The sequence below is a fragment of the Budorcas taxicolor genome, chromosome 2, assembly GCF_023091745.1.
Source record: "Budorcas taxicolor isolate Tak-1 chromosome 2, Takin1.1, whole genome shotgun sequence".
Taxonomy (NCBI): Eukaryota; Metazoa; Chordata; class Mammalia; order Artiodactyla; family Bovidae; genus Budorcas; species Budorcas taxicolor.
Window position 1 is genome coordinate 35206857 of NC_068911.1, and position 26010 is coordinate 35232866.

At 51.4% G+C, this 26010-nt stretch overlaps 1 protein-coding gene across 3 annotated transcripts; it reads right to left on the reverse strand.

The window, feature by feature from the left end:
* Positions 1-450: 450 nt before the first annotated feature.
* Positions 451-26004, reverse strand: PMM2 (phosphomannomutase 2). 3 transcript variants are annotated; one of them, XM_052636431.1, is made up of 9 exons: positions 25870-25964; positions 24964-25161; positions 20067-20178; positions 17591-17667; positions 16846-16937; positions 13608-13707; positions 13420-13495; positions 11223-11338; positions 451-1825 (listed from the first exon to the last, which is right to left on the reverse strand). In XM_052636431.1, exons 2-9 carry the CDS (start codon positions 25102-25104, stop codon positions 1724-1726), a joined length of 816 nt encoding a protein of 271 aa, XP_052492391.1. In that variant the 5' UTR covers positions 25105-25161; positions 25870-25964; the 3' UTR covers positions 451-1723. The 3 variants fall into 3 exon arrangements, with proteins under 3 accessions (XP_052492391.1, XP_052492394.1, XP_052492392.1); XM_052636434.1 differs by lacking the exon at positions 25870-25964 and adding an exon at positions 24039-24066 and having other exon boundaries at positions 24964-25051; XM_052636432.1 differs by lacking the exon at positions 24964-25161 and having other exon boundaries at positions 25870-26004.
* Between the last annotated feature and the right edge of the window lie 6 nt (positions 26005-26010).

Consider the following 26010-nt stretch of genomic DNA (forward strand, 5'->3'; position numbering starts at 1 on the left):
GGGAAGGATGGCAGGAGGTCTGAAGTCATCTGGAGAATGGGAAGCAGGTTGAGGGAATCCGGACAGTGCGGGGTGGGGTTGGGCCGGGGCCGGCCTTGGGGACCTGCCCAGGGGAGCTCCAATCAGGGCGGGGAAACAGCACGCCCTCCACCTCGTAATAAGGGTTGGGACAGTCTGAGTAAGACTCAACAGTTTTTCGACATAAGAAGTTACGGACACTTGCAAGGCCCACTGGATACTAACCCAGAAGACAGAGAAGTGTGGAGGAAGGCTCTGCGCCAGTTGCAGGTACCATCCCACAGCATCGTGGAAACCGCTGCATGGAAAAGAGCGACTCTAGGGTCCCAAAGGGCTGAGCTCTTCCCCTAGAACCTGAGTAGGCACCAGCTCAGTGAACCACCCAAGGACAAAACAGGAATCAGAATGGGAAACAGGAACCAATAAAATCACTTTGCTACTTTTCATTTTGAAAGATCATTACAGTATCATTTGTAAAATCCAGCCAGGAAAGATGCCCCAGGACCGCTGAGAACGGTCACCCTAGCATGTGACTGTCGGCCAGTGGGGGCTGACCTCCAGCCTGGGGCTGCTTCTTGCTTCCAGGCTAAGACGAGCCGGGCTCGGGAGAGGCTGGGGGGAACCAGGTTCCTCTCTGATGAAGGCACCTGGTGGGGACCAACTGTGGGGTGCCAGAACACCCCTCTCCAGTTCCCCCACCCCCAGATTCAGGCTCAAGTCTGAGAGTCCCCAGCAGAGGTCATGCCTGGACTGACCCTACCCTGGTCTGGAGGGACCAAAGCTGAAAAGTGATGTGTGAACCGTTTCTTGGAAAGCTCGCGTCTGTGCTCTGGATGACGGCCTGAGCTGCCATCCTTCCAGCCACACAGGAACTTGTGGGAGGCAGGAGGGAGGAGAGGAGAGAGGGTCAGAGGCCTGACAGAGCTGCTCCAGCCCTGGGGTCAAAGTCTGGGTGGGGGTGGGGTGGGGTGGAGGGCTTATTATTCAAAGACCGGGCTCCAGATCTGTTAGCAGTTCAGGCCCTTCCCTGATCCCTGAGGAGTGAAGTGTGATGGCTTCGGCACTCGCGGGGCCGGGGCTCAGAGCAGCATCTCGGGCCAGCCTGCAGGCCAGTTCTCGGCAGGGCTGCTGGTTCCACTGTCCATGTCCCAGAACCAATGTGTAGTGGATACGGAGCTACCCCGAGTCCTCAGCCAGTGATGTGCAAAGTCCCAGGGGTCAGTGGTCACTGGGCTGGTGCAGACATTCATGGGCTTCATTTCTGGAAATGTCTTAACCGTCTGTGCTGGGGTCGGCTCATCAATGTCCTGTCCTTTCTCATCAAGAGCCCCCTTCCAGTGTTGATGCAGGGGGTCCCGGCATGAACATCTGTTACATTTGCCATGAGACCCATGAAGAAGGAGGGTCCAGGCTCACTCATTTCATTCTCTCCGGACCATTCCAGAATGATGAGGAAGTTTAAAAACAAAACCCCCGGGGCACCGTGACTGCACAAATGGGGTGGAGTGGGGGTGGTCGGAGACTTGGGTGGGGATGTAACTCTGCTGGAGGCAGTCCTGGGAACCGTTCTTGACAAGCCTTTTCCTCTGGCCCTGGAGATGGAGGGCCATTCCCCTGCCGAGCGGGGACCATAGCGAGGACTGCAGGGTGGGCTGGGGGGACCCCTCCCACAGGGAGCGACCCCCTCCCACGGGGTGCGGGCTGGTCAGTAGAAGAGCTCCTCGCAGATCCTGCGCGTGTCCTCAGGCGCCGCCACCGTGTAGCCCACCGTCCTGGGGTCTGTGAAGATCTCGTGGTCATTCCCGCCCTGTGAAGACACGAGGTGGATGCAGGCGCCACCTGGTTTGTCCTGGGCCTTGGCCCCTGCCACCCACGGCCTGGGACCACCAGAGAAATGAGGACCCCGCGTTTTACTGGGAGCATCTCTCTGCAGCTACCATTCCAGGAGAGGAACCACCCGGTACAGTTGCTATCGAGAATGGGTTTTTCACCTTCCCTTGAACTGCCTTCAGCAAGGAACATGTAATTATGCCTGTGGAAGAAATCACAATGTTCCCGAAGACCTGTCTAAGGCTTATTTTTCTATCGAGAAAGCAGGCACAGTGGGTGACAGGAGTCTCAATGCCACTGATTTGCTTAAACCGCACCCGTATGTCCCTAACAGGTCACAGGGGAGGGCAGACAGGCCAGAGTTGCGCTGCCCTTGAACTTCCTGGGACCACAGACATGGTCCATCTCTGAGCTGATGCGGGCCATGCATGGGGCTGGCCTGACAGATGTGTGACTGGCCACGTGTGTGGCTGCGTGTGATTTATTAAGCTTCAACAGGTCCACGTGCCTGCAGCCTGAGCCTGCTGACCTGGGCTCAGATCCTGGTTCCAGCACCAGCGACGGGGGCGCTGTGGGCGGCTCCCTGTCTGTGAAGGGGGGATTGTGGCGGAAACATGCCAGAGGCGTGGAGGCCACTGCTGGACGAGTGGTCCTGGGGCAGCCCCTGGGGCTCAGCAAGCGCGGGGGCCCTGCTTTCTAGCTTCCCTTGCCCACTGCGCCCCCAGGAGTTGAGGGCACCTATCTGGAGGACCTGGGCATGCTGGGGGGAGGGGGTCTGTGACTGTGGGTTCCCCCCAGAGCCAGTGCCGAAACCCCCTCCCTAGTCACACCTGTCTCAGGGAAATGCTGCTTCCACTCCCCTGGCCCTGCCCCTGCTTTCCCTCTCATGGAAATTCCTACACTTTCCTTATAAAAATGGATAAGCACCCTAACTCAAAAATCTTATAAAAAAAAAATCTGACAACCTTTTAAACGACTGACACCTGAAATTACAGCTGCTCTCATCTTTGTAAGAACCAGCCACCCCCAAGCAGAAGGCGGAGGTGGTGAGGTTCACAGACCCAGAAGAGTCAGCTGCCGGGGCCCAGGTGAGCTGGGTAGAGCCGCTTTGGGAGCCGTGACCTTGGAGCCGTGCCTGGGCAGATGTGTTCCCAGAAGCTGGCCAGGCCTTGCGTGGGCCTCACAAATTTATGTCCCATGAAAGGACTCTGGTCATTCAGCCAGCTCCCACTTCATGGCCAGCGTCTCCTAAACAAATACGTGTTTGGGACTTCCCTGGTGGTCCAGTGGCAAAGAGCCCGCGCTCCCAAAGCAGGGGGCCTGGGGTTCGATCCCCGGTCAGGGAACTAGATCCTACAGGCCTCAACTAGGGATGCTAAGTGTCGCAACTAAGACCTGGCGCAGCCAAATAAATAGACGAATAAACATTAAAACAACAACAACAAATCAAGTACATGTGAAACCAATTCTTATGATGAAATGAAAGATTTCTCTTAGGGCCGCCCAGGTGCGGGACGGCATTGGAGCCCTGCTCCGTGCAGACACCCAGCGCCCCCGGGCACTCTCACTGCTGCGGCACTCACGGACCCTGGAGGGAGCGGTGGGTTTTCACGGGTAAACCATCAAACCGCGGGCAGCGCCCACTACCCACCTGGCCTGGGCTCGGAAGCTGGAGGGACAGTGGCAAAGGCCACCGACGGGCTGCCTTCTGAGCTGGTCTCTGAGACCGACCCAGAGGCTCCAGTGGAGGCTGTGAAGAATGCAGGGAGGGGCCGAAGGAAGGGAGGTGACGGAGAAGACAGTGACCGCCCATCTGGGAAAGGCTGCCCCTGAGAACCCGCCGGGAGGACGGGGATCCACGCCAAGCCTCCGGGGAGCCAGGCTTCACACTGTCAGGTTCCCATCACAAGAGGGTCCTTCTGGAGAACGGGTTGGGGGGGGGCAGTGAGGACTCCAAAGGCGGAGCAGAGGAGGCGCCTGCCACGGACAGAAGACACCGCCTGGGCAGCAGGACCTCTGGGGCAATCAGGCTCAGAGCCGCCACGCCCGCTCCCCTGGGGAGGGCGTCCCGTGCGGGGACAGCTGGGTGCCCACCACAGCCTCACTTAGCATGAGCATCCTCCAGCCCCGATGGAGGGGTGTGGGCAGGTAGGGGAGCTGTCTCTGGACCTGAGTCAGCCACTGGCTGTATAAGCCACTGGCTTGTATCGAGCCAAGGTCCAGAGATTCAGATCATCTGTGAAAGCGGAACCACCCGCAGGCCTCTCCCGCCGGGGACCTGGCCTCAGAGCGCAGCAGGCTCCTCCTGGGCGGCACAGACCTCGCCAGCCAGACTCGGAAGGAGGTCGGGAAAAGCAGAACCCAAACACTGAGCTAGTGAGAGCACCGCCCTTGAGAAAAATACGGCTTCGGTACTAACGCTTTGGAGGACAGGAAATGGTGGAAATTTCAAACATGGATTTACATATGCACCGACTCAGCCTTCCCCAAGCTCCAGAACAAAGCTCTGGTTTCCTGGGAGAAGAGGGAGGGGGCGGAAGGATGAATAAGCGGTCGTGTTTCCGTTGGGGTGAACCTGGCCGGCCCGAAGGAGAGGCCCCGGCTCAGCCCAGGCCGCCCATTAATATTTAATCCCAGAGAGGCCAAGGTCTGGGCTGCAGGGGAGAGGGTTCCAGTGAAACCTGATTATGCCGACACTGGAGACAAAGATAGGGAGCAGGGCTCAGTGTCCCCGACCCAGGTTCCTGCAAGTCAGACTAGACATGACTTCCAGGGGGTCTGGGCTCCGTGGACACCTGCCCACTGCACAGCCAGGCTCTGCAGCTGCACGAGGATGTTTACCCCGGGGAGTCCAACAGGCGCTTGGCAAATCTCTACTTGTTAGGAGTACAAAGGCCTCCCAAGACCAGGGCTCGGCCCAGAGCAGGGATTCACCCCCTGGTGGCAGGTGACAATCACTGCAGGAGCTTAAAAAATTCATCAGTGAAATTGGGAAAGAACAAAAGATGGGGGGCCAGAGGCCTGGGTAACTCTGAGAGCTCCCACCTCAGTGTATCTCCAGCCACCTGAGGGCCAGGCGCCCGGAGCTTGGGCAGCAGGCCGTGGGTCTGGGGGCTCCCCACCTGACTGCCACGTGTGCTGTTCTCCCGGTGTGAGGACTAGCTGTGGGTGAGAACAATCTCACTTTGCCAACAAAGGCCCGTCTAGTCAAGGCTATGGTTTCTCTAGTAGTCATATATGGATATGAGAGCTGGACTATAAAGAAAGCTGAGTTCCGAAGAATTGATGCTTTTGAACTGTAGTGTTGGAGGAGACTCTTGAGAGTCCCTTGGACTCCAAGGAGATCCAGTCAATCCTAAAGGAAATCAGTCCTGAATATTCACTGGAAGGACTGAGGCTGCAGCTGTAACTCCCAACACTATGGCCCCTGATGTGAAGAACTGACTTATTGGAAAACACCCTGATGCTGGGAAAGATTGAAGGCGGGAGGAGAAGGGGATGACAGAGGATGAGACGGTTGGATGGCATCACCAACTTGAAATCTGAGCAAGCTCCAGGAGTTGCGGATGGGCAGGGAAGCCTGGTGTGCTGTAGTCCATGGGTCACAAAGAGTTGGACACAACTGAGCGACTGAACTGATCTGACCACAATCTCAAACAACTTTAATGTTTGAAAATGAATGCCCTTAGAGAATAGTACTGATTTTTTTTTTTTTTCCTAGAAGGAAGTAAACAGGGTAAAAAATAATAAGAGCCTGGCACCAGGGACATGAGGTTTTGAAAGGAACCAGGTGACTCCAATGTGCCTCCAGGGCAGAGAACCAGTGGTTTCAGATCTAGTGATGACCAGGTGGCTCAGTGGTAAAGAACCCACCTGCCAACACAGAAGATGCAAGAGACGTGGGTTTGATCCCTGCATCGGAGGAGGAAATGGCAACCTACTCCAGTGTTCCTGCCTGGAAAATCCCATGGACAGAGGAGCCTGGTGGGCTACAGTCCACGGGGTCACAGAGTCGGATGTGACTGAGCAACAGAACAGGCACACACCAGATGACCCGGCCAGGGGTGGCGGAAAGCAAGCTGGCTGCTGGGCTGAAGTCCCGGATGACCGACACTTCCGGTCTGCTGATGGCTCTGGCATATCCTACCTCTGATCCATAAAACGGGGTTCAGAGCTGTGAGGGGTCCTGGCTCGGGAAGCTGATGCTGTGAACACCAGTGCCCCCTGGGGGCCTGCTCTCCCTGAGCAGGAATGCTGGGGCGGCGGGGGGGCACTCCTGCCTTCGGCCTGGTCCAGTCAGCCACCGTCCTGTCCTCTGGACCTGGGAGGCCATGGACTGTCGTGTCTGGAAGGAAGGCGGGCCCCCGGTGGACACCTAGAACCTGTGGTACCTCTGCACCCCATTCTAGCTTCTGCTCCTCTCAGCGGGGGCACAGGAGTCTTCGCGGCTGGGCTGAGACCCTCTAATCTGGTCCAACCTCCTCCAGGGGGCTCCCCTCATTCCACTAACAAAGCCTGCCACCAGCCACCTGAGACCTGGTCCTTAGATTTCACCAGAGAAAGGAGTAGTGAGTGAAGCGAGTCTGACCCCAGGACACAGTGCTTTCACTGGGGACCCTGGAGATGCCTTGAGACGCTGGGCACGGCAAGGAAGTCCTAACTGCGGCTAAAGACCTATGAGCATCTTGAGGGTGGCTGGGTACCACTCACAACGGTGACGTGTCATCCGCCCCGTGGGCCCCAACCTCACATGGCGCCCTCAGCCCCAGGTGAGCCTTATCCTAACTTCCTTAAAGGCAGTGGCTCCTGGGTGCAGGCCAGGCTTGCCCTGCTGCCTGCCCTGTTAAGACCTCACCGTGTTCTCGAGCCTTCGGAAGGGGACCTGTGTCCCCAGTGGACGGCCCAGGGCACCGAGGCCCAGGAGGAGACAGACTTGCCTGTGGTTATCGCGCCGGGGTCCTGGGGGTGCAGATTTGGGTGCTCTCAAGCCCATTGCCCCTCTCCACCACATGGGTTTTAGGGAGAGTGACCGCAGTGCTTTGGAAGTGAGGGGAGAGAATGACAAGGGAGGGGCTTCCAGAGCCCACTTAGGGGCTGACCCTCTGTGGGGCCCCCGCCTTCCCCAGCTGCGGTTGGGACGGGGCAGACAGACCCCATGGAAGTGTCCAGCACAGGGTCTGGGGCTGAAGAAGTACTTGAAAAGTTTCGTCTTCTTCCCTTTTTCAATTAGACAGTTTAAAGTTTGATTTTTCAATAGATAGCACCTTCAGGTAGTTCAGAAATGTAAAGAACAGGATCTGGTCACAGCGGGAAGTCTCTCTCCCCTCCTCGCCCCTACCCCCACAGTTAACTCTGGAATTTGTTTCTGGGGTATCTTTTCAGACTCCCCGTGTGTCCGGACGCGCAAATGTGAGGAGAGAGGACCTCTCTGTCTTTAGGCAGTCACGCAGCCTGTTACCCCACTCTAGCTGTTTCAGGCTACCTGGCATTGCGCTGCTTACTCCATCTCCTCCTGCGAAGGGTGGGGTCCTAGCTGGGCCGGCCCCTCTCTGAAGCCCTTTCCACACTCGGAGGAGAGAACTGTGAGCTGAATTAACCAAAGCAGAACTGCAGAGTCAGAGTCCATCAGTGGGTAATGCTCACGAAGGGTTCAGATGTGTTTTCAGGCTGCAGCGACTTAAAGTCAAGATGTTTTTTACAAAAAGCATTAAACAAGCAAAAGCACTGTTGCCTGGGAATTCAGGAAGGCTGGGGGTGATTTGGCAGCCCCCCAGAGAGCCAGGCAGAGTGGTCTGGATCATCTTCCCAAGCCCTGGCTGTCTCCCTCCCCACAGCAAACTGACGCCCCCAAGGCTGGACCCAGGGCCTTTAACCTGAACTCGGAGCTGGGTTTAGGACACTGGTTGTTGTGACTGCTGGTGAGGATAAGGGGGTTTCCAGCACTGACAAGAGTTTAGAAAAGCAAAGGCCAGCCTCTTACTTCTCCCCTCTGCTCTCTGGAGGTACTCAGGGTGGGCTGGGGGTCGGGAAGACATGGGGGACCCCATACAACGTCAGATCCCATCAGAGGGAAACTGAGTCTGCTGAGCTTGACAGGGAAATGGTTTTTCACCCAGTACTCAGCTCAGGTGCTGCCTCCCTGGAAGCCAGCAAAAACATTTGCCTGGCACAAAGGGAAAAAACAGCTTACAGAATGTCTGTCACTGAATATGAAAAGAAGCGTAAAGCTAGCGCCTGAACTGCTCTGTGTGTCAGGACGTTGAAAGAGTTAGATGGCTGGGCTGCTAACTCCCATTTCCGGGCAAACCACTGACAAAGAAGATCAGAGAAGAGGGCCAAGGATGACGCAAGAAGGGTTCACCACAGCGTTCGTTATGAGAGCAAAGAGCCACAGCCCAAAACGGCCTCTACTAGGGAAATGGGTCAATAGACTGTGCCTAAACGCTAGAATGTTATACGGCCATCAAATGTTTGTCTTCAAAAAATATTCCCTAACACAGGGGCGGGCATGAAGTATGTTGAGAACAAAAGCAGAAAAGAAACGAGTGAACGTGCCAGGTCCCACAGCTGGGGTCATGTGCAGACGTACAGAAGGGCTGGGCAGCATGTCAGCTGTGACTCAAAAGCGTCTTCTACTTTCCTTCTCACACCGTTTCTAATTTTCTACAATGAATGCCTATTAATTAAGAATTGAGTCGGCGGCGGGGGGAGGGGGGACCTCCATTTCACAGTACCCATTTTTTAAAAGTATGTAAGATTAAAAAAGAAGATAACTGATACCCTGCTATGTGTAAAAGAGGTCAGCGGTAAAGAATCCTCCCGCCAAAGCAGGAGACACAGGGATTTTTCAGTCCCTGGGTTGAGAAAATCCCCTGAGGAGGAAACGGCAATGCACTCCAGCGTTCTTGCCTGGGAAATCCCACGGACAGAGGGGTCTGGCGGTCGACAGCCCACAGGTTCACAAAGAGTCAGACCCGACTCCGTGACTGAGCATGCACCAGCTGCACAGCACAGGGAACCCTGCTCAGTGCTCTGTGGTGATGCAAGTGGGAAGGAGATCCAAACAAGAGGGGAGGGTGTATACACAGCTGATTCACCGCTGTACTGCAGAAAGTAACAGAACATTAAAAAGTGACTATCCCCCAGTAAGGGCTTTCCTGGTAGCTCAGCTGGTAAAGAACCCACCTGCAATGCAGGAGACCCCGGTTCGATTCCTGGGTCGGGAAGATCCTCGGGGGGAGGGGATGGCAACCCCCTCCGGTATTCTCGTTCTGCAGGATCCCTGTGGACAGAGGAGCCCAGCGGGCTACGGTCCATGGGGTCGCAAAGAGTCGGACATGGCTGAGTGACTAAGCCCAGCACAGCACACACCCCAGCAAAAGCTAAAACAATAATAAGCAGCAAACCAGACTGCTGTGTGGTACGGCAGTGGCTCAACATAAAACTCTCTAATTCCTGCAAGAAAAATTCCACAAAGAAGTTGTTTATTGATTACCTCAAGGAGTGCATTCCACTCTGCAAAGCCCCAACTAAGGCCTCAGATGGCTGTTTTCACAGAGCAAGAAGGCCATCGTCACACAATATTCTGTCTTGGCCCGTCTGAAGAGCCTGCTTCTCAGACTGCAAGGACTGGCTCAAAGCTGGGGGAAGGGGGGAGTCTCCGGCTGTCCCTTAGATCCTGGGGGTAATGTCATTCGCTCGCTTTGCCTCAGACAGTGACTTTCTTCCCTCAAGGCCTGAATTCAAAAGCACTTCTGCCTCAAAGCATTTCAACAAAAGGAGGTGGTTATAAACCATTTCCCTCCATCATTGAGAGAGAGGCTCACTGATACAGCGCCTGAGAAGCATGGTGTTCGCTGGGGAACGAGACAGTACCTTGCCCACTGGAGAGATGGTCTGTGGACTGGTAAGTATACTCATTGAAAAAGTGGGGAGCTGGCTCTGGGGTCACCAGCTCTATCATTAGCTGTGTGACCTTGGGAAGGTTAACCTCACTGAGACCCAGGTTTACAATTTTTTTTTTCCGGCCATGCCACTCAGTTTGTGGGATCTTAGTTCCCCGCCCAGGAATTGAACCCAGGCCCACAGCAGTGGAAGCTTGGAGTCCCAACCACTGGACCGCCAGGCAAGTCCCCCAGTTTTATAATTCGGAAAGCAGGCCTTGAGACTATACTATCTGGAAGTCCCTTTCCTGCAGGAAGACTAGCACGTGGAGATCTTACTGAAAAAGGCAGGTCCATGTAGAACGTGTGTGCTAAGTTGCCCAGTCACGTCCGACTCTTTCCAACACCATGGACTGTAGCCCGCCAGACTCTTCTGTCTGTGGGATTCTCCAGGCAAGAATACTGGAGTGGGCTGCCATTTCCTCCTCCAGGGGATCTTCCTAATCCAGGGATCGAACCTCTATCTCTTACGTCTCTTGCACTGGCAGGTGGATTCTTTACCACTAGCACCACCTTGGTAGCCCTCCACGTGGAACAGACTTTAGTAACAGCACGAACCCTGGTTTTTTTGCTGGAGGAATTGAAGACTCTGTCCAAGCAGTCTTTCTGCAGCACTGGCTGCTGCAGTTCAGCCACAAAGCCTGAGACAGGAGCCTGACAGCAGGGAGCTACCACACTGGGTGGCCCGTGGGGAATAGAGGGACACGAGGTGAGAGATGGTGAAGGGAGGCGGCCCTGGGCTGGGCAGCGGCCATCGGGGTGCACCCCCTCGGGGCCTCGATGGCAGCCACGCCTCTCAGTCCGGCCTGAGGAGACCCGCCTGTCCTCAGGAGAGCCCCAAGGCTCCGGGGAAATCCCTTCGGCTGGCGCTGGCCTCTCCACACCGGGCTTTGCTCTCAGGCCCCAGTTCAGATCCAGTCCTGGACTGGGGGTTCCTGACCGTGCCCCCGGGACAGCCCCCTACCAAGGTGAGTGACGCCCAGATCTGACCCTACACCTCTCATCTCTCCTGAATGTCAGACCCACGAGATTCCCGTTCTACCTTTCAGGGCTCCTCGCGCCTAATCAAGATGAATGCCTCTGGGAAAAATATGGTGGAAAAGTAAAAAAGGCAAGGGCTTCGAAACACAAAGAGGGTATGATGACAGCTTTGAGTCTTGTTCTGGAAGGTGCTCAGGTGGGCGACACTCAACGCCACACTGAAAGGCTCGCCACACTGAAAGGCTCTATCCTTATCTCCAGAGGTGGCAGGTGTCTGAGCGCAGAGAAGAGGGGGCTCCATCACCCCAACCCCACAGGAAAGAAGCCGCCACCCAGTGTTAGCCAGGCTGCCGGGCGAAGTGTGTGCGGTAGGGGGAAAAAGCCCCTCTGTCTGTCCTTTCCCCCGACCCAAACTGAACAACACGGCTGCTAACACACTTCCATACTTACTGGCATGGTTTTGTCGCCGAAGAAATAGATGGTCTTATAGCCATCCTTCTCCACGTGTCCCAGGCAGTACCTCTTGTCCCAGCCGTCGGGGAAGACATCGAAGCTGATCTGGCCTCCTGCCGAGGGGGAGAGAGACACACAAGCCAGAGATGCAAAGGAGGTTAATGATTTGTCACTGAAAAAAATGTGTCCTTCAAGCTAGTCTCTAACTGGAGCCCCAAGGTTGATTTTTATTACCCTGGCTTGCTAATTACCACACTTTAGGGGTAACTTCACCCACTCCAGTGTTCTTGCCTGGAGAATCCCAGGGACAGGGGAGCCTGGTGGGCTGCCATCTGTGGGGTCGCAGAGTCAGACACGACTGGAATGACTTAGCAGCAGTAGCAGTAGAGGCAGCTTCTGGGAATTTTTTTTCCTAAATAATTGTCGCTGTGGTTGTTTTATTTTTAGTTAAGGTATGGAAATATACATATATTTTTTGATGTGGCTCATTTTTGAAGTCTTTACTGAACTTGTTACAATGTTGCTTCTGTTTTACATTTCGTTTTTTTGGCCTGGAGGCCTGCGGGATCTTAGGTCCCTGACCAGCGATAGAACCTGCCACCCCTGTATTCGAAGATGAAGTCCTAACCACTGGACCACCAGGGAAGTCCCTAGAAATTAATTTTGGCATGATGCTTCCCCTGCCCCCAACATCATTTCACTTAAAATCTAAAAATCTGAAGTCTGAAAAAGAGACACAGCATGCTGACTCAGAGTGAGAACCACGTCCGCCTCTGCAGGTCAGGGTGAGACCCTGAAGCAAGCCAGCGTGCAAGCTGCCAACGGCCTGCTGCAGCCCTGCTCACCTCCAGCCGATGCACCATGCTCTCGGTGCATCCTCCCAACAGCAGGATGCACACAGCTTGTTGTGCAGGAAAATGAGAATCCCACGGATGGCAATTTTCCACACAGCTTTCATGGGCAACAAAAAACCCTTTCAAGGCTTTGTTGGGACACTTACCAGCCCACCCATTCATCTTTTACACAGAGTCCCCCTGCAGCTCTAGTTTTCTGGCAAGTGTACGCTCGCTTATTAGAGCTGGTGAAAGGAGAGGGCTTTAGAAATGGCTCACCAGCACTGACAGCAGAAACCCGTCTGCTTAAAGCTGGGCATGTTTCACCTGAATGCGAGACGGAGACGCCCGGCGCTGCAAGAGGGGCTCTGCATCAGACACAGAGACGGCCGTGCTGGCCAGTCACTGTCGGCAGCTTTGGGAACCTAGACGAGCGCCTGCTCCTTTCTGGGCCCTGTTTCTTGATTTGTAAAATCAGCCCAAGTGACTTCTAAGGTTTTCTGCTGGTCACACATTACAACATTTCAGACACATTCGACTTACTTGACCTAATAGGCCCCCTCCAACCCCTGCCTTGTCCCATCTCTCTTCTACAGAGTCACCCACATGCTGTCCTCTGCCCAAAGGTGCATGTGTGTGCGTGCATGTATGCGCGTGCATGTGTGTGTGTGTTCAGTCATGGCCTGTGGCCCTCCAGGCTCCTCTGTTCACAGGGTTCTTCAGGCAGGAATACTGGAGTGGGTAGCCATTCCCTTCTCCAGGAGAGCTTTCTGACCCAGGGATCGAACCTGAGTCTCTTGCATCTCCTGTGTTGGCAGGTGGATTCTTTACCACGAGTGCCACCGGGGAAGCCCCTTCATCACACACAGTTCATCAAGCAAGATGCTCTCGTTTTTGAGCAGGAGAAGCACTGGGAGGAAGGATCCTGCTGGGTGAGAATTCAGAACCAGCAGCCTGGAATTCATCTCCTAATCTGGCAAGTCGCTGCTATGGCTAATTCTGCAGGACAGTGGTTTTTATTTTTCAAAAATTTATTTTAGGCTGTGCTGTGTGACCCGCAGGATTAGTTCCCCGACCAGGGATCGAACCCATGTCCCCCTGTTTTGGGAGTGCAGCGTCTCAACCACTGGACTGCCAGGGAAGTTGCAGGCGAGTGTTTTCCCTCTTATGGACGGGCCACCCGTAAAATCCTGCTGCCCATCAGCAAACAGCACTGAGTCCAAGAGCTGAACTTGCACTGGGCCGTGTGGCCATCACCAACCCCACGTCGCTCATGAGCCCTGAACTTGAACTGAGTCCAAGTCCAAGAGCACACAGGCCCACAGCCACCTCCCAGCACGAACCCCTTGGACATACAGTACCTATGGAAAACGTGAGGCCTTTCCCAGCAAACTCTTTTCGCAGATCCTCCACGAACTTTTGTCTTATGTTTTCTTTCTGAGGAAGACAAAAAGATACCGAGAATCTAGCGCAGCAGACCGCAGGTTTTCTCGGCCACAGAGAGGCACACCACGTGTCCGCGTGCCCGGGCTATTTCAGGAAGACTCACCCGATCAAGCTCGTAGAACTCAATGCGTTCTTCCTGGCTGCAGCTTCTTCCGATCGGCGACACGTTCAGCATCCCGTTACGGAACTCTATGAAAGTGCCCCTGGGTGGGAGGGGAAGGGGAGAGGGGTCCCGGAGACACATTTGAGCAACATGGCAGAAGGACAGATGGGCTAAGAGGCAGGCAATTCCATAGGCAGAGGCGAGTGCTGTCAACACGTGGAGGAGCTGTGCTGGGCCGTGGGCTGTCACCAGCCCCACGTGGCCCGTGAGCCCTGAACTGTGGCTGATCTGATCAGAGACGAGTGTTTAGAGACTTCATGTGAAAAAGTCTCACTAAGTAATCCTCACTAATAAGGCTTTACTTATTTTTTAAAATACTTACTTATTTGGTTGAGCTGGGTCTTAGTTGCAGCATGAGGGACCTAGTTCCCTGACCAGGGATCGAACGTGGGCCCCCTGCATTGGGCGTGTGGAGTCTTAGCCACTGGACCACCAGGGAGGTCCTGATAATGCTTTTATGACTATATTTGACATGACTGTATTTTGGATATATTTGGTTAAATAAAGCATATTAAAATGAATTTCACTTGTTCCTTTCTTTCCTAAAAACCAAAAAACCCAGGACTGCAGAAAGCTCAAAAAATATATTACATTTCAGCTGGACAGTGCTGCTGTTGGGCAGAGAATGTTACAGTGAGCAAAGAGCTATGGAAACAATTACTAGCTCTTCATGCTCCCAAGGAATCTGAAAGTATCTATCCAGACATCGTGGCCAGTGATTTAGTGAAATGCTGCTTTTCACCAGGCAAAGAGACACAGGAAAAGCTGCTGAGGATCCCAGGTGAGCTCAGTAACAATACTGTGAGGATGAGCGCCAGGCATGGGGCTGGGACCAGATTCCAGGCCAAGGCAGGCCACAGTTTACCAGGTGAGCTTGGGCACCGCTCTGAACCTCAGAAAGGGGCTAAGGGCACTTGCCCTAAGCCCCCGAAGGAGCTCCTGAAATTTTTATGTAAAAGTACTCTGCTAATTGAGTAGCAATGAAGACTCAATCAGGTAAAGTAAAAACAGCAGTCTCCCTCACTGGACCCTCCCCTACTGTGCTCCACTGGCAGAGAAAGAGGCAAACGTCTGTGCGCTGGAGACACTATCCCAACCCCCAGCCCAGCTGTCCTGGACTCTGTATAGCCCGGCCGGTTCCCCATGCCATCTACATGTACATGGGGGTAGGGGAGCAATGGTTATCCTTCGGGGGCAGGGATCCTAGGCCTGTGGGTCCTAAACTGTCAGAAAAAGAGCTCAATTGTTTCCCCAGCTCAAGGACACATTATTACTCTCATTCCCAAGAAAGGGAGGGCAGCTGACGCATTGTTGAAAGGCTTCTAACAGCAGGACTAAGGCGACTGATCAAGCATTCACTTCCCCCCTGAAGATCTGGACTATCTGACATCTCACTGCACCTGCCCGACCTGTGCGGGGCACAAAGTGAGGCCCACGAGAAACGTGGGCAAACGCTGCTCAAAGAGGGTTTCAGCTCTGCCTGCTGAATCCACTGGGAACCTTGGGCTAATTCAGTCGCAACTCTGCACACTGGTCTCTCACGAGACATCCTCTCTGAGAACAGGAGTGGATCTTCTTTTTATTTTCCCCTAACGCTTAGCCCAAAGTAAAGACTGAACTGACCTGGGATACTTTCTATAACGGAGAATTTCTAGTTTACGCAAATGTCAACACCACAGGGTAACAAACGCTCATAGGTCACTTCCCAGTTCCAACAAAAATGGATCTGAGGGCCCGCCCACTTCATCCACCCCGCTTCCTGGGACAGAGGGGAAAAGAGGAGAAAACCAAAAGCCCCGACCTCTGAGAGGAGGAGCCAAGCAGGGCCACCTGATTCAGGAAGTCAGTCTTCAAAGCACAGCATCTCTTGAAATTTAATTGCCGCTTAAGAAACGTTTCACCTCCTAATCACTAGGGTGTCACACAGTAAATGCAGAAAATGGAAGAAAATGAAAAGTATTTCAAAGAAACCACCTGTGACCTCATTACCCAGAAATAGCCACCGTTAGCATGCGGTCCATTTCCTGCCAATCTTTTAATTGTGGGCATGTGTGCATGTTACTGTTATTATTTTAAAATGGGAATTGAGATGATAAGTGTTTGGAACGAGAGGTAGGTTTACAAATCAATGTCTAGAGAGGCCAGAAAAATGAGACAAACAGCCTGTGAAAAGCTGGAGATGGTGGTGGCGGGTGGGGGCGCAGCACTGTGCCTGTGCCCCTCTACAGCTGCTGCCACGCTGAGGGCGGGCACTGAACTACTGGGTCTTCAGATGCAACAGAAACTGGAAGCCCGGACATTTAAAATCAGACTTTCAAATGACAGCACTGGGACTAACCCGGTGGTCCAGCGGTTAAGAATCCACCTGCCAAGGCAGGGGACACAGTTCAATCCCTGGTCTGGGAAGATTCCACATGCTCTGGGGCAACTAAGCCGGGAACTCAAGAGCCCTCGAGCCGCAAACAGAGTCCAGAGCTTTGCAACAAGATGCCACCGCACCGCAACTGGGGTAGGCCCCGCTCGCCACAACTAGAAAAAAGCCCCGTGCATTGCAGCAAAGACCCAGCACAGCCAAAAGTAAACGAATGCACGAATGGATAATAATTAGAAAACGACAGCACTTAATTCAGATTGTACTGAACAGCGGGGGCCAAGTGAACTTGGCTCTGGGGGGGATTTGGCCTGGGGGCCTCTAGTTTTGACCCCACAGCTGGGGGCGATACGTTTCCCTCGCTGCTGTGTCACGGGCAGGGGGCTTGAAAGCATCGAACTTTCAATTCCTGTCATGCGGACATGCCATCATTTATATCATCATTTGTCCACTGCCAGGCGTTCCCTGGTGGCTCAGACGGTAACGCGTCTGTCTACAATGCAGGGGACCGGGGTTCGATCCCTGAGTCCGAAGATCCACTGGAGAAGGAAATGGCAATCCACTCCAGTACTATTGCCTGGAAAATCCCATGGACAGAGGAGCCTGGTAGGCTACAGTCCATGGGGTCGCAAAGAGTCGGACATGACTGAGGATTCCCCTTTCACTTCCCTTCATCCCCTGCGGGCCCCGCAGAAGGCTTCCGGTGGCCCCTTGTAAGCACTGCACTGTGGAGTTAACTGAGCCCCAACCCGCCAGATGACATGACGCCATATTCCAGCAGCGCCTCGTCACTAAGAGCAAACCCACCTCTTCTTTGGGAGCTTGATTTTCGCGATGTAGCTCAGACAGTAGTTGATTAAATCCTGGATTAGGGCTTCACCTAGGTGACCTTGAATATTCTAGATAAAGAAAATGCTGATGTTACTTGACACAGTGGGAGATGTTTTCAAATGGCTTTCCAGCCAAGCTGGGTCTTCAGCCACCTTGGGCTGAAGGTCACCTGGTGGGGCTGGGTGACACCCACACTGCCTTCCTCCTCTCTCTTTCTTATTTGCTGAAAACATTGGGCAAACTAGAAAGGGCTTCAGTCAGAACCATTTCCTGCTTCATTACTCAGGATTTTTATGTTCATTATCTCTCTAAGTACTTCCTGGAAGCCCCCAAAGAGTTTACTCGTTGCTGCTTTTATTCCAATAAAATATCTGCAGACACGAATAGAAAACATATTTGTTTCACTTCAGTTTCCTCTTCTGTCTGAACAGAATGATCCTAATGGTAATAAGAGCTACACAGGACTGCGTAAAAATGTCTGTAGCAAGGCAGCCTGCACTGGTCTCTGCTACCATAACAGAAATATTAAGTACCCTTAAAAAGCAATTATAAAAATTAAGTTAGCAATTTGGAACCATTGTCACATCCACTGGTTCAACATCCAAAATGTGAAAAACGAGGGTGAAGATTCATTACCACTCAGCCCCCAGAGGCACTCAAGTATCTTTCCAGAAAACATTTGACTAGTAGTCTGTCATAGTCTGGATACTTACAAACCTACCTGTTTACACAAGAGTTTGCCATCTCTGTATGCTACCAAGCCATTTTCTGGAAACACGTAATCATATTTTTTAATAACTGCCAACAAAACAAAAGAAACTTTAGAATGCAATGAATTGAACCCTGTGTTTCTATTTCTTCATTAACACATGGCCAACAAAACTGCTAAACTCCAGCACTGACCTATCTTAACAGATTGGGAGGGTGGAATAAAGCTCCTTAAAATTTTTTTTAAAGACGCTTTGTTATCAGTTTAACAGATGACGACTAGGCTGCAGACTGGAGAGCTGGTGGTGGGTCACTGCGTGTCTCTGCCTTCTGCCTGTTTATTTCTAAAGGCCAAGTGGAAACCACCGATGGCTCCCAAACCCCACCGTCACCTGCGTCATCTGGACAGTGAGGAAAATCTGCCAAATTTGAGGCTACGCTCCCGGAGTTTCTGAATCAGAATCCGCAGGGGCCGGAGAATCAGATGATTTTTTTTTTTTTAAAAAAAAGCTCTTCAAGTGACTCTTAAGACCACCCGCATCAATCTTGCCTGCGTTCATCCTAAGTCATTTCAGTCGTGTCCAACTCTATGTGACCCCATGGTCCGTAGCCCACCAGGCTGCTCTGTCCACAGGGATTCTCCAGGCAAGAACACTACAGTGGGTTGCCATTCCTTCCTCCAGGAGATCTTCCTGACCCAGGAATCGAACCCACATTTCCTTCACTGGAGGCAGATTCTTTACCGCTGAGCCACAGGGGAAGCCCATATCCATCTGGGTGGTCTCAAACTTCAGGCGCTTGTTATAGTGCAGATTCCCAGGCATGGCGTGTTGGGTGGGGGCCAAGCTCTGCATTTGAATGAGGTCCCAGGTGATTCTCATACAGGTGGGTCTTTCACTTTCTTCTGGCTCGTGACTGTTGTGAATCTGGTGTTTCCACTCACACTCTGAAAGGTAAGACACTGTCCTGCACTAACAAAACCTCTCTGAGCCTGTGGTTAAATACATGATCAGAGGCAGAAAGGGCAATCAGGACCTGGTAACAGGGTCTTAATGTGCCCAATTATGTTGTTTATACGGGCTTCCCAGGGGGGCTCAGTGGTATAGAATCCGCCTGCCAATGCAGGAGACTCAGGGTTGATCCCTGGATCGGGACGATCCCCTAGAGTAGGAAATGGCAACCCACTCTGGTATTCTTACCTAGGAAATCCCATGGACAGAGTAGTTTGGCAGGCTACAGTCCACGGGGTTGCAAAGAGTCAGACATGACTGAGTGAATAAATTAAATAACAAACAACAACATGTTGTTTATGGCGTTTCTAAACAGAGCACCTACAAGGACAATTAGTGAAAGAGGAACAGAGAGCTTTGTTTTCAGCTGCACCCCAAGACATGCAGGATTTTAGTTCCCCGACCAGGGACTCGAACCCATGACCCCTGCAGCGGAAGCATGAGTCTGAACCACTGGGACCATCAGGGAAGCCCAGAACAGAGGGTTTTAAAGGGCCCCCATAGATTACTCTTTCAGTAACCGGTCCGACACATACAGCCCACACAGATTTGCACTGGAAGGTATTACATCTCGAGGAGTGGTTTTCAGCTGGGGGTGACGCTGCCCCAGGGGACATCTCTGGCGTCTGGAGGCGCGTGTGGTTGTCACCCTGGGTGAGGGGGCGCTGCTTGCATCAAGTGAGCAGAGGCCGTGGATGCTGCTCAACAGTGTCCAGTGCACCGGACAACCAGAGTTCTTGGCCCCGGACGTCAATGGTGCCAAAGAGAAAGCTCAGGCCCTCGAGGTCTCCACCCACTGTTCTCACAGGCCCCCGTCTCAGGCACCCCGGCGGCCCTGGGGCCATGAAGATGAATAATCCGTAGCCCCAGTCTTCAAGACAGACAGAAGCAGACAGTCTCCAAAACTCAGCGCTACACAAGCAGCCCTAGAATCTCCTGAAGGCAGTTGCTGAAGTACGATTCCCAGGGCCTGTGGACCCACTGAGTCAGTCTCTAGCTTCCTGGGGCCCTGGGGGTCTGGATTCTGGTTCCCTAGGTGGGGGAGGAGCCTTGGGAGACTCTGGGAAACACTGAGCGATAGGACAACAGAGGTGGGCGTGAAGACTCACAGGGCCCCTCAATACCAAGGTGAGCAGGATGTCTGGATGGTGCCCAAACTGAGGCCAGGAAAGCAGTTAATGGATATCAGCAAGAAGGATTCCAGGCTGAGACACAGACACCCACGTTTCTAGGTCCATCTGTCCACGTGTCTGAGTACCAACTGCTTCACCAGCAACTCCAGAAATGTATTTATAGGATTAAAAAAAAAAACCCAGAAAAACTAAGGGCAGAGAAAATGCTCCCCCATCAAGGAAGCAGGAAGGCTGCCCCACAGGCAGGAGGGTTCAGGGCTGTAACCACGACACTAAGTGGCGATGGGTCCCGATAACCTCACAAGAAGTTACTGTTTCACCAAAACATAAGCAACGCAGAGCCTACCGTCATCTCCCAGTTGCTCCTGTACTTTCTCAAAGTCCGACCCACCGACAACGCCAATTTTGATCTTCTGCCTCAGTCTCTGCAGGAAGCAATCCATGTCTTTGGTAATTTTCTGCATTTCAAAAAGGAAAATAAACAGTCAGGAGACATGCAGGAATCGGGGAGATTAAGACCCCCAAGAGTAACACAACCTTTACTCTCACACTTGTCTATCTGCTTCTACATCTACAGGTAAGACCAACTGTTTGGTTGTGCTTTGGGGACATTGGGGGAGTCCCTGTGGCTCAGATGGTAAAGCGTATGCCTGCAATGCAGGAGACCAGAGTTCTATCCCTGGGTTGGGAAGATCCCCTGCAGAAGGAAATGGCTACCCACTCTAGTATTCTTGCCTGGAAAATCCCATGGATGGAGGAGCCTGGTGGGCTACAGTCCATGGGGTTGCAAAGAGTCAGACACAACTGAGTGACTTCACTTTCACTTTTCACTTAGGGACATCAAGGTATCCGGAAAAAAAAACCCCAAAACTTGTTAAATTAAAATTTTTACCTGGCTTAAAACACACAAATAATATAGTAACAGCTGTTGTGGTTTGCTCCAGCTTGTTTTTTTTCCTGTGCATTTATACACTTCTCTGTAGGCACATATATAAAAATGTTCTACTTTTTGAAACACCAGTTGGACTCATTATCTGTCTTGCACAATGACTTGCTTTCTCAGTATTAAGTTGTGCTGATTTTTCCAGAATGCACATAGATCCATTCCTTTCAAATGCTACACTGTACTGCATTTATGGATTCAAGTTGTGGCTAATTCCAACCCATGTGCTAATTCGAAATAAATTTTAAACTGAGATGAAGTGACATCCCTGTGTTAGGCAAACCACAAAGTATCTTTTAAACCCTTGTTTCACTGCTGCCGGCAGTCTTAATGGTGCACTTACATGGACATATCTTCATAAATAAAGCTGTGATTGTACACTTATCTTCACAAATAAAGCTACCAGAAACTAAAAGCAAAAAAAGTCCACTTAACTTCAGTACAAAAACATCTACAGTTCAATCTTCTCTTTTTCTTTAAAAAGCATTATTTTAAGAGTAGTACATGCATATGGTTAATAAAACTGTGCAGAAGGGCTTCTAAGAGAGTGCAATCTTTTCCACATCTTCCGGTGCGATCGTGACCTAGTGGGCAGTCCAGTGGCCTCTGAGTCAGTGACTGAAGACACGAGGTCAGAATGGGAGGAAGTGGGGAAGATTCCTGTGATTGCAGGACATTAAAAACGCAACACTAACCACACACACGACACTTACACCTTCACACAGAAGCCAAAGGGTACCATTTATTTTTATCTGGACCCTTGTGAGCACCGATGAGCTGAATGGTCTGGCAGGTCAGCCAGGAGACATGCTCAACACGCATGGGTCAGAGAGGCACCTTCTCCCTTCCAGGTGGCAGCAAATATTTTTCGACAGGAAATAAGACCCAGCTGCTTCTGACCACAATCGAGCATCTCAACTACCCTCCACCGCAGGAGAGAGATACAGAGATACGGAGTAAAGTAGCAACACAGCAAAACTGTCACAATGCTTCTTTTTTGGAGGGGGGCGCACACCGGAGAGGCCTTTTCCCATTTATTTAAATATATTTTTAAAATGTTTTTACAACGTTGTGTTGATTTCTACCATACAGTGCAAGTCAGCCATAATCACACATCCACCCCCTCCCTCCCCTCCAGGTTATCAGAGTGCCAACTTCTCACCAGCTATCCATCTTGTTTATATGCTGTTGCTACTTTCTCCATTCATCCCACGCTCTCCCTCCCCCATGTTCACAAGTCTACTCTCTGTAATAGCTGCATCTTCATTCCTTCCCTGCAAATAGGTTCATCAATACCACTTTTTTAGGTTCCATACAGACACATTAAAATATTTGTTTTTCTCTTTCTGCCTTACTTCACTCTGTATAACAGGTTCTAGGTTCATCCACCTCACTACAACTGACTCAAATTCGTTCTTTTTTTTTATGACTAATACTCCTTTGTATATATGTATCTCAGCTTCTTTGTCCATTCATCTATCGATGGACATCTAGGTCGCTTCCATGTCCTGGCTGTTGTAAACAGTGCTGCGATGAACACTGGGACACATACGTGTTTTTTGATTATGGTTTTCTCAGGGTATATGCCCAGGAGTAGGGTTGCTGGGTCATATGGTAGATTTATTTCTAGTTTTATCTTCATACTGGTCTCCATAATGGCTGTATTAGTTTATACTCCCGCTAACAGTGTAGGAAGTGAAAGTGAAGTGAAAGTCACTCAGTCGTGTTTGAGTCTGACCACGTAGACTATACATATCCAGCCCATGGAATTCTCCAGGCCAGAATACTGGACTGGGTAGATGTTCCCTTCTCTGGGGTATCTTCTCAAGCCAGGGATCGAACCCAGGTCTCCTGTATTGCAGGCAGATGCTTTACCAGCTGAGCCACCAGGGAAGCCCAAGAATACCAGAGTGGGTAGGCTATCTCTTCTCCAGTGAATCTTCCTGACCGAGGATTTGAACCAGGGTCTCCTGCACTGCAGGCGGAGTCTCTACCAGCTGAGCTACCAGGGAAGCCCTCACAGAGTAGGAGGGTTCCCTTCTCTCCACACTCTCTCCAGCATTTATTGTTTGCAGATTTTTTGATGATGGCCATTCTGACTGGTGTGAGGCAATACCTTATTGTAGTTTTGATTTGGATTTCTCTAATAATGAGTGATGTTGAGCATCTTTTCATGTGTTTACTGGCCATCTGTCTGTCTTCTCTGGAGAAATATCTGTTTAAGTCTTCTGCCCAATTTTTGATTGAGTCATGTTTCTAAATAACTCTTGTGATAAATTCAAGGAATTCTTTATAAGTCATCCCAGACAAAACAAAATGCAAGGAGCCCAAAACTTGGAATTAATGTGAAAAAAAAAAAAATATAGAAGACTTCCTAGGGATAATTAAGGAAAATTAAGGAGCAGAAGAGTCAGAAAACCAGGTCTGTGGGCCAGAACCAACTCTCTGCTTGTTTCTGTACAGTGACTGCAAAACAGTCATATCCATTCATCTCTGTGGTGTCTGCAGCCATGACTACAGGGGTGAGCAGCTGTGCGAGCCTCAACCATTTCCTACCTCCTGTGGTGGGGCTGGGGGAGGTTAGATGCTCGATCGTGGTCACAAGCAGCTTTTTACAGAGTAAAGTTTGCTGACCCTTGTATAAAATCACTTTAGGGCACTGCTGATCATTTCCTTAGGTATGATCACAAAGTTGTGGTTACAACAGAGGTCCCTGTCAAGAGCTGCAGGTGTAAATATTCAGGGGTGAAGTACCATTACGACTACAGCTTCGGAAGTGATGCAGCAAAGATTAAAAAGAGAGCGAGGACTTCCCTGGTGGTAGAGTGGGTAAGAGTCCACCTGCAGGAGACACAGGTTTGACCCCTGATCTGGGAAGATACCGCATGCTGTGGGGCAACGGAGCCCGTGCACCCCAACCACTGAGCCCACACGCTGCAACTGCCGAAGCCCATGCGCCCAGAGCCTGTGCTCCGCAAAAAGCCGCCACAAAAAGTCAGTGTGCCCCAAGAAAAAGTAGCCCCTGCTTGCAGCAACTAGAGAGAGCCTGAGGGCAGCAACAAAGACCCAACGTGGCCAAAAATAAACCAATAATTAAAACAAAACAAAACCCAATCATTGCTGAATCTAAGTGATGTGAATATGGTTCTTCTGGGTACTGTTTTTTCCCCCCAGCGATTCTGTACACTTGAAGCTTTTCATGAGAGAAAGCTGGAAAACAGTCCACCCAGGTTTATGCCCTGCTTCTCTTTGCAGGCTTCTAAGTCTCAACTGCTTTTAGATGCAATGGCATTTCTTAGGAAGGCACTCAGAACAGCAATGTTTTACCAGCACACTGAAATGCGCAAAGCTCTGACACCACTGGCTAGATTTTACCTGATTAGGTCATATCCTGTTTCAGCAGCTGCAAGAAAAGATAATCCATTTGATTGCTTTCGGATTGCCTTGTGCTTATCAGTGTTTGAGAATGTTGTTTATTGAGGAAGGGAAAGGTTGTATAATGCAGATCTGTTGCTAAATTAGCTTTATTTTTTACCTGGAGCACCCAGTGCATAAAACTTAGATTTTTTTTTTTTTTTTTAAGTGTAAAAATCATGTTCACCAAAGAAATGTTTCAAGGGAATACACTGCAGGTTGCCTGGTTTTGCTGCTATTTCATACTTTGTGCTTATATGTCCTGATTCCTTCTGGGAATCAGAAGCATGTTCCTGAATGGCACACCTAGTAACCAAAACAGCCTCCACCTTGAAGCTTTGGCAGAAAATGGCAAACTTAGCAAATAACAATACCCTGAGGCCCAGAGATTTTTGTCAGATCTTGTATGGAAACCAAGGTGATGGTTTTACTGTGTCTGTTTCCTAATTTAAAATGAAAATAACTACCCTACTTGGGATGAAAAAGGGAGAAAGGTTAAGAGGCTCTAATGATATTGTGTAAGAGGCCTTGGAATGTAAACCCAAGATCATTACAACCAAAGAGCCAAACTGAGCAGCAGTTTTACCGGAACACAGCTAGAGTGTTTACGTATGGTCGATGGCTGCTTTTGCATTAAAGTCGAGCAGTTAGTACTGACCATATGGTGGGCAAACACAAAAGTATTTGCTACCTGGCCCTTTACAAACAATGAATTACTGACCTTGGCTCTGAACCACTATGGGTTTTTAACAACTTACAAGTGTGTGTGGATCGTGGCCTCTCAGAGTCAAAAAGGGCCTTTGGAGAACTTGCAATTGAGTACCATCATTAGATACATAGCACTTGTGGCTCAGAAAGGTACAATGATGCAGCTAAGGTCACATACATTCCGTGTGAATTCCAGAGCGCACCCACCGCTGCTACCATCCGGCCCGAACCAAGCAGGGTAGAGACAGAACTTGCAGACAGCGAGGCCACTTGGAACCAGTCTCAAGTTTGAATGGCTGCTGTTCAGTGACTGATTCATGCAAGGGGGAGGTCAAAGTGAGCGTCATCACAAAATCTGAGCCCATGGCAACAAAATCTGGAAAAGAGAAGTTTCCAGGAGTCCAGGGAGACTCTCAACAGGCAGCCTGTAGCAATCTAGGTCTTATCCATCACCCCACTCCACTGCAGGGCTGGAGAAGGCAGCGGTGGTGGTGGCTAATACTAATTGAGTATTATTGAACCCAGCCTACCGCCTGCAAGATACTTTCATGAACTTATATGATTTCATTCGACCTCCACAAACACCTCAAGGAACAGGTCACCTCCCCACTTAAAGCTATAGATACTGAGGTTAAGTGACTTGCTCAAGGTCACACAGTTGTCAGGAGGTAAAGCTGAGACCCTACTAGGTCTGTCTGACTTGGAAACCTGTCTTTCACATCAAGCTACAGGCACAGACCACAGTGTTACATCTGAGAAGGGCACACAAGCTGGTAAAGGGGCTGAGCTGGGTTTCACAGCCAGGGCTGACGGTGAAAGTCCAGAATTGCGTTTCCCAAGCCAACACAAGTTCCTTGCTCTCTTAAGAGTTTTTCGGCCTGTCCCATCTCTCCGAGCACCCTGAGGTCTTGAAGATCTGGTTAGGGCTTCCGTCTCAGCCCTCCAGGGAACATAGAGTAGAGTTCAGTCTCTCCAAGGGAGGGGGGCGGTCCCTAGCCGCCCCAGATTGCCTACCTGGGCGGTCGTTAGCCCCGTCTGGGAGCAGTAGGGGGCTCTGCACCGGCTACCGCCGGGCGCCTCTTACCTGCCGCGGGGCCGTCAGGGTCCCGTCCACGTCGAAGAGGCAGAGCGCTGGGCCGGGGGCAGCCATGACCCTAGTTTCCACGCGCACCTAATAGGACTCGCTGGCACTTGGAACTCTGCCCGGAACTTCCGGGTCCGGCCC

Excerpts from the sequence above, each read along its gene's own strand:
- PMM2 (XM_052636431.1), bottom strand. The coding sequence starts at position 25,104 with ATGAATCAGTCACTGAACAGCAGCCATTCAAACTTGAGACTGGTTCCA. Across the intron at positions 13,708-16,845 it reads ATCAAGCTCCCAAAGAAGAG|GGGCACTTTCATAGAGTTCC; the intron begins GTGGGTTTGCTC and ends CCTCCCACCCAG. Across the intron at positions 11,339-13,419 it reads AGGCCTCACGTTTTCCATAG|GAGGCCAGATCAGCTTCGAT; the intron begins GTACTGTATGTC and ends CCCCCTCGGCAG.